The sequence below is a fragment of the Austrofundulus limnaeus genome, unplaced genomic scaffold, assembly GCF_001266775.1.
Source record: "Austrofundulus limnaeus strain Quisiro unplaced genomic scaffold, Austrofundulus_limnaeus-1.0 Scaffold1802, whole genome shotgun sequence".
Lineage (NCBI taxonomy): Eukaryota > Metazoa > Chordata > Actinopteri > Cyprinodontiformes > Rivulidae > Austrofundulus > Austrofundulus limnaeus.
In genome coordinates, this window is record NW_013954204.1 from 6489 (window position 1) to 14789 (window position 8301).

Below are 8301 nucleotides of genomic sequence, written 5' to 3' on the forward strand. Positions count from 1 at the left end.
CACACACACACACACACACACACACACACACACACACACACACACAGTGGTGCATTTACTGAACCTCCTGTGGATCTGAAATGATTCCCTGAATTCCTCCTGAGGATAAGTTTCATGAACTGAAGCTGTTTTTCTGTCAGACAATAACGAGCTCAGAGTCTCAGTTTTTAACACATTTATAAAACCGTCTCTGTTGGTAGCAAATCTAAAATCATTCCTGAAAATGTGAAAAAGTTTTATTCCAGTAATAAAACTGCTGCTACAGTATTTTCAGCTGTGGGAGTTGTCTTCTGCTTTAAGAGTGATGAGATGGATGTTTTCAGTCAAAGAGTCCAAACCCCACGCTCTGTGTCTGTCGGTCAAAGCGTCCACAGACTCCAGCAGCTCCAAGTCACAGCTGTCCCCTGAAAACATCATCATGGTTAGAAAACAAGCTGCACTGTGAGTAAAAAGGCTTTTACACAGAAATGACATTGAAAGAAACAACATTAATGTAAACTGTTTCTCTCTAACGTCTGATTTCAAATACTTCCTGATTTTGTTCCATTTCTGTTAGAATCCAATCAYGGTTTCAGGCTGCAACACATTCAGATATTTCTGAAATAAATCTAAAAATCTCTGCATAAGTTCTACTTTAAATAAAAGTCAAAGATTATGGACAAGTCTCAATTGTTTTAGTTGTAATTTTCACTGTTTCTAATGTTTGGGTATTGTTTGCAGTAAGGATATGGAATTTATATTCCCTACTAACATGTCAATCCACTCAGCCTGCATGTCCTGTCAAACTAATAGTTAGAAAATTTATGCTGACTTCTAAACATTGTTTTAAGACTAAATTACCCAGTTAGATTTATTTTATCTATTTGTCAACATTGCATTGTGTCCAGTTGAAACCAGAAGTTTACATACACCATATAAAAAGACACACGTGCATTTTTTCACACTTTCTGACGTGAAATCAGAATAAACTTTTCCCATTTAAAGTCAATTAGGATTACTGACATTTGTTCATTTGCCAGAATAATGAGAGAATTTTTAAGGTGATTTCATTACTTTATTCAAAGTCAACAGTTTAAATACATTTCATTAGTATTTGGTACCATTGGGCCGGATGTAAGAACATGTTGGTATTCTTCTCCTAAATTTCTCTTACTTTTGTTCGTACAAAGGGTTCGTACGAACATGTCACGTCAGATTCAACAAACTMTTCTATCTTCAGGAAAAGTGTGTAAATGAGCTGCGTAAATTCACCTGTTCTATCCAGCTGCTCGTGCACGTGAGAGGAGATTAGCATAATTACCTCCCCAATAACTCCATATAAGGCTGTGTTTCCTGCCTCAGATATCAGGAAGTGTTCATTCATGAAAATGACAGTGAAAACTAAAAAGAAGAACTTTACGAGTTCAGAGATTGAAGTCCGTCTGTCAGAGATCCAGAAAAGAAAATCTGTCATTTTTAGCAGSTCAGCTGTGGAATAAAAAGAGCTGCTAAAAGTATAAACAACTGTGTTAAATCATTTTCATTTATTCAGAAGACAAACCGTCGCGCAGTGTAATTTATTTTCAACTCAAAATATCTTCAAACTAATGAAATATAAAGTTMTTAGTGAAGAAAACCCGTCTGGATAACAGCAGACTGACTGCTGGTAAAATATACGACAGGTCTGGACCACTCCTGAATTTTGTTCGTATCTGAAAAAAATCGTAGAATATGAAAACATTGGTGAATGTCACAAATTCTCCTAAATCACTCGTACGAACAACTTAAGAACAAATCTGTGTACCAACGGTTCTTACATGAGGCCCAATGACTTTAAAAGGTAGGACTTGGGCCATGTATGKTGGATCTCCTTCCACAAGCTTCTCACAATAGTTGCAGGAGTTCTGTCTCATTCCTCCTGACAGAGCTGGTGGAACTGAGCCATGTTTGTAGGCAGCCTTGCTCACATGTGCCTTTTCAGTTTGCCCATAACTTTTCTACAGGGTTGAGATCAGGACTTTGTAGTAGCCTCTCCAAAACATTGACTTAGTTCTCCTTGAGAAACTTTGTAACCACTTAGTTAACTAGTCTGCTGAAGAAATATACTGTAGTACAGTTTAGTCAGGGTATATGAGTTGCTGCTCAGGAAGGACTTCATGTTATTTTGAATATTATTTTTGCTTTAATTTATTCGTTAGAAAAAAAGGAGCAGATATAATAAGATTTTTTCCTTTCTTTCATTTAATTTGTGATTTGTTTTTATAATTATGTATAGATTTTTTTCTTTTGGTTTTTAATGAATGAATGAATAAATAAATTAATTAATAAAGCAGAGCAACATTTAGTGGGCTAAGATCAAAAGTAAAGTGATAGAAATAAAACAATGTAACTGAAAGGAAAGCATCATTTTATAAAACAAACTAAAACGTGTGGCTGATTTTACCCCAAAAAACCATCTGAAGTTTAAAACCCAATAATTATCCAGCACCATCCTCCTGCAGTAACATCCAGCTGGGTGTAACGTATTGGACTGTGTGTGTCAGACCAGAACCATCAGAACTGTAAGTGATACTGACCAAACAGATTGTGGACCTGATCATCAGGAACCAAAAACGGAGGACCTAAAAGACAAGCGACAGTCAAACCTGCAGCATGTTCAGGTGTTTCAAAGGAAATCTGAATAAAATGGTTGATTTCAGAAGCAGACACAGACTAGTCTCTGCTGAGTCTAACCTTTATATAACTCAGGATTGTACAGAAGTGTGTCCAGAAGGTATCTGCAGTCTGGGGCCATGACAGACATGATGAGAGCAGCATACCTGCAGAATCCAGGAGTTAGCCACCATCAAACCATAATAGGACTTTTTTGGCTAAAAATGTTTGAATCAGTTGTCACCTCTTTCTGTCCTTTGGGTTGATTGCCACCAGAGATCCACGGTCCCAGATTGCTCCAAACTCACCTCCAACAGAGCTGCAATACACAAACTAATTCAGACAGAAGGAAACACTTCACAAAAAACAATCTCAAAACCTGGAGAACTTCTCACCTGGAGAACCTGAACAGGTCGCACTGATACAGGGAGATGTTCTTCTCTAAGTTCTAATGGAAATAATAAAATATACTTCAGATCAGTTTAGTTTATTTATATAGCATCAAGTAACACAGATCTCTGGTTTCCTAATTAAAGGTTTAATTACAGCAACCTTAAAGCTCTGAGGCACATAATCATTTATTAAAGATAAATTAAGTACATCTAAAATATAAATATTAATTAAGGGAAATGCTTCTTTGAACAGTCTGGTTGGGWTGGGATCTAGCAGACATGTTGATGGTTTGGATGAAGTTATTATTTTAGATAATTCAGAGCTCAACAGGACAAAAACTGTCCAACATAAGTCAGGTTGTAGTGACACTAAAGCTGCCTCATCTGACAGAGTCAGAGACAGTAACAGGAAGTTTGGTTTGAATTTATTCCTTATTAAAATTATTTTATCTATAAAGAATCTAATGAAGTCATCACTACTTAGAGTTACAGGAATACATGGTTGAACAGAGACAGGATTTTCATTAGTTTAGCTACAGAACTGAACAGAAACCTGGGATAGTTTTTATTCTCTTCTATTAAAGATGAATAATATACAGTTCTAGCTTTAAGAAGGGATTTCTTATATGTTAGCAGCTGTGTCTCCAGGTTAAATAAGATTCTTCTGTTAGTGGAGCGACATTTTCTCTCTAKTTTTCTACATGTCTGTTCTAAAGAACGTAACTCTGAATTAAACCAAGGAGTCGACTTCCTCCGATCGATAACTTTCTTTTTCAGTAGTGATGTGCAGATTGATACTGAAATATCAATACTACTGATACCAGAACTTTATGTTCTAGAATCAATACTAAAATCAAAATAGCGATACTTTGATACTTCAGTTATTTCATATAATGCATATCATTAACAGGAAAATAACTAAACTACTCCAATCTTGTCTTAATCATCCGTGTTTGGAGGAAACCTCATCTGTTTGGGTGGTAATGCACAAGCACAGCGTTTAGTCTGGTAGTCTGGGGCAGGTCATTTTAACATAAAACCTGCTTCATCTGACTGTTTTTACATTTTAGATGAGGGGTTCCCAAACCTTTTCATGCCACGGACCCCCAAACAGCCTTAGCTCTGGCCAGGGACCTTCTTGCAAACCCACAAACAAAGCTACAAAATATATACAAAGTAAACACTTTTAGAATATTTTTTCTCATTTTTATTCACTATTCAAAAATTAATATATTTATTTTTATTATAAGTATTTTAATTTATGCTAAACAAATATAAGGTTAGGGTTAGAAAGATTTTTAAATTAAATTAATTATTATGTCATGTATTATTTAAAAAGTGGTTATTTGGAAAACACTACTTTTTAAAATTTACCAGGCATATTGTGTTTGTTATCACAAAGTATCAGTACAGGATCAGTATCGGTGATACCAGACAAATTTTACTTAGTATCAGTTTTTAAAAAAATTGCCTTTATCAAACATCACTATTTTTCAGATTAGCAATTCCATTAAGAGAGGTTTGCATTAAAGTTGTAATATTATCAACAAGACCAGCTAAATGTTCTGTTACATTATTCTGTAAGACAGAGGAGAATAATGATGGAAGAGATTCTTTAAATTTAGCTACAGTGTTCTCTGATAAACATCTACTGTAATGAAATTTACTCTCAGGAGCTATAAAGTTAGCTAATGTAAACTCAGAGGTTATTAAAAATGGTCAGAGAGAACAGGACTGTGAGGAAAAATCATTMAGTTCTTACTCTCTACACATACAGCAGAACCAGATCAAGAGTGTGATGAAGAGAATGAGATTTGTGGACATTTTGATTTCATTCATCGGCTCTTCTTTCCTTCTGCTTTGAGGGGTTGTTTTGTGTGAGCTGGTWTGACAATGATCTGAGTTCTGATATGATGCACTGTTAGAGTCAACCATGTCCAACAGACTAAACCTGTGGATCAATCTTTATAAGTGATGAAGTGAAGGTAGTCCATCTTACCCACCTTAAAGAGTTTTGCTCCAGGTATAGAAGGAATTGGCTCTTCAATGAATGCCATGTTGTTCTCCGTAAAGAACTGCCGAACAGCCTTTTCAGAGATCTCCACTCCAACCACTGCATGACCCTGATCAGCCAACCTGATACGACATGGCCAGGTCAGGTTGCATGACACAAACATGATGTGATTTATCTGACTTTCTGTTCGTACCACTTCATGTCCACAGCTTTACCACAAAGAGGAAAAAAGAAGCGAACTCCAGTTCGTCCATTCAAAACTTTCTGCAGATGGTTCTTCAACATCCTGTTGGACATCAAACTATCATCAATGTAAGGTTAAGTAAGAAGAAGAAAAACATAAGAAACAAAAATTAATCTTCAGGGGAACATAGTTTTAAATACATCTGTCTGGTTAGGGTTAGTTAAATGTGTGGCAGGACCAGTGGCCTTAGTCCAGACCTCAGACTGTGAGAAGAAGTACTAAGTTTGAAATGGTCAAAGCGGTAGGCTGGAGCTTAATCACTTGGGCTTTAAAATGAAGGAATAGAATAGTAAAATAAAAAAGGTACCAAAATGTACTGTGAGCCAGTTAAAAAACTCTTCAGAGTTTAAAAATATTTCTGAACTGGAAAAAGCTGTGACTGTTACCTGTTGTATATTTACACATTTACACTTTAAACAGTTATTGTTCCCTTTCTTGATGTTATCCTTAGTTTGGTCTCCTTCTTGTTCAGAGTGTGGTCTTTTTTATCCTTTATCCCTTCTCGTTTCATGGTATCCTTTAAGTGCTTGATCTTTTTCTTTCGTCTAGCTGTCTCCTGGCATTCAGACTGGTCAGCAAAGTAAGAATTTCATTTCTCAGGGAAACATGTTTCATCTGTGTTTATGACAATAAACCCTTTGAATCTTGAATCTTTGAAATACTACATACAGTATGTAAAATATATAGTATTATATACAGTTCTACATAAAAGAAATGGCTTCAGCAGCTTCCAGAATCACTAATCAGTCACATTATCTTTGACTCATTCTGTCAGAAATGTCCCTGTAATATTTTATAATCTTATGATTTGATCTCATTATTACTTTATCTTTTTTAACCATGTCCTGGATGACCAAGAATCCACTGTAGAGTTTAGATTTATAGCCCAAGCCTGAGCTTCATTTGGGCCTAAATGATATGGTTGACAGTCGTGTCGTGTTTCTGGTGTGCTTTGAATAAGTCTACAAACCTTAGAGCAATGCATGATCTAAAGTTGTGTTAGTCTACTGATCACACAGTCTGCTGGAGAAAAAACAAAGGAGGAAGGTGGAGAAGTGAAGCACTCTGTACAAAGCTTTCTTTTCTGAACCGTATCTGACGTTGTGACGGTCGGGAGGGGGGAGAGGGCCAGGCTGGGGGGGGTAGTGGTGCGTGACTGCTCCTCCTCTGAATAAATGAAAACTATGTAACACAGTTGTTTACACTTGAATTTAAACTATTTGACCAAAGAAAAAGCAGAGCAGGACTAGAGGGAGATGAATATGATTGTGTGTCTGTGAAGGACCCACAGGAGACACAACATTAACAGATCATTTCATTCCTGAGCTATAACAGGTCTGACGCTGATGAAACTTTACGATAAGAATACAAACATGTTTTTGTRTGAGAGACCCACTGATCTTCAGACTCAGACTGGGTCAGGTCAGGTATTTTAGGTCTGATCTAAACTCTGATCTAAACCAACATGTTTCTCCGTATTTTTGGAAGAACAAACAAAGTGTGTTAAAGTGTGTCAAAGTGTGTTAAAGTGTGTTAAAGTGTGTTAAAGTGTGTTAAAGTGTGTTAAAGTGTGTTAAAGTGTGTTTACATGTGTACAGCTGGCTGATGGAAGCCGATCCGGTTCTCCTGCCAACGGTTCTCCCATTCAGTCAGTGCCATGACCCGATCAGCCTGCTGTTCCAACATCCTACACACACACACACACANACACACACACACACACACGTTTCTCCTGCTCACAGCTGCAGATTCAGCGTTCCTAAAGTTTCCTGATGATCACTTCAGAGTTTATTAAAAGTGACTGAGCACAGGTGCATTGTGGGACGGCAGCAGCCTCAGATTTACCTGCTCCTCCCACCGATCGACCCTGTTCGTCTGTCTTTACGAGAAGTGACAGCTGACACGCTCCGTTTGGTGTAAAACAAGTTTCACAGTCCTGCAGCAGAGCCCAGAAGAATCCAAGTCGAGTCATTTCTTTTCATTTCTTGGCGGCGTCGGAGCAGAACTCTGATGGGATTTAAATTGAGCGAGGAGCCAGGTGTCTCAGGTGGCTCGTGCTCCGAGTCAGCAGCTAAATGAATCCATTCACAGTTTCTTCTGTCTGTACTTACAGCCTGATGGAGTCAGACATGTCCTGCTGTCAGACTGGATGCTGAGTCAGAGGGTCCAAACAGGACCGCTCCTGAACACAACCTCAGGATGGAGACTGTAGATGTCTATCTGCTGCCTGAAGACACTGACATGTTTCACAAAGACTTGTTTAACCTGTGAAGACAAGTCCTGCTTCTGACTGCAGCTGAACAACTGATGGATGATGGAGGCTCCTGCAGACAGTTTCAGCTGAATGTAGGAGATATTTTACTGACAGATGACAACCACACGTTAGATTCATTTAGTCTGAGGGGGCAGGACTTTACTGATCCAGACCAGGAAGATACAGGTCATCCTGTGTGTGTGTGTGTGTGTGTGTGTGTGTGTGTGTGTGTGTGTGTGTGTGTGTTTTTGCTACTTGGTGGTGACGATTTGTCAGGAAAATGCATCCTTGTGGGGACCAAGATGTGAATTAAGTTTATGCTGGATTTAGGATCAGGCAGGTTCTGGAGCTGTTAACTGTAGAGTTGGGGTCAGGGTCAGGTTATACAATGACCAGTAAATGTATGATGGTCAATGGAAAGTCCCTGCAAGGATAGAGAAACATAGCGTGTGTGTGTGTGTGTGTGAGAGAGAGAGCCACCATGTTGCTTCCTGCCAGGTGTGATGATGGTGTGAGGTCCTCAGCTCAGTTTCACTCAGTGAATCTGGAAACATGAAGCTAAGAGGCTGGATGCTGAAGGTCAGTGAAGCTGAGAGCATCACAAAACACACACATCACCTGTCACACAGACAGGAAGTGACCTCAGACAAACAGGAAGTGACCTCAGACAAACAGGAAGTGACCTCAGACAACAGGAAGTGACCTCAGACAAACAGGAAGTGACCTCAGACAACAGGAAGTGACCTCAGACAAACAGGAAGTGACC

General features: G+C 38.3%; 1 protein-coding gene across 5 annotated transcripts in view; it reads right to left on the reverse strand.

Annotated features, from left to right (window-relative positions):
- Nucleotides 1-160: 160 nt before the first annotated feature.
- Nucleotides 161-8301, reverse strand: part of LOC106536398 (probable thiopurine S-methyltransferase) — a 9431-nt gene continuing 1290 nt past the window's right edge. For 3 of the 5 annotated variants that reach the window (XM_014033670.1, XM_014033671.1, XM_014033669.1), the window contains 8 exons: nucleotides 6870-6968; nucleotides 5231-5323; nucleotides 5027-5159; nucleotides 3027-3079; nucleotides 2876-2950; nucleotides 2713-2798; nucleotides 2556-2600; nucleotides 161-404 (listed from right to left, as the gene is read on the reverse strand). In XM_014033670.1, coding sequence (XP_013889124.1) covers nucleotides 271-404; nucleotides 2556-2600; nucleotides 2713-2798; nucleotides 2876-2950; nucleotides 3027-3079; nucleotides 5027-5159; nucleotides 5231-5323; nucleotides 6870-6967 — 717 coding nt within the window. In that variant the 5' untranslated portion in view covers nucleotide 6968 and the 3' untranslated portion in view covers nucleotides 161-270. The remainder of the gene's footprint in view (nucleotides 405-2555; nucleotides 2601-2712; nucleotides 2799-2875; nucleotides 2951-3026; nucleotides 3080-5026; nucleotides 5160-5230; nucleotides 5324-6869; nucleotides 6969-8301) is intronic. The other 2 variants (XM_014033673.1, XM_014033672.1) reach the window with 1 other exon arrangement.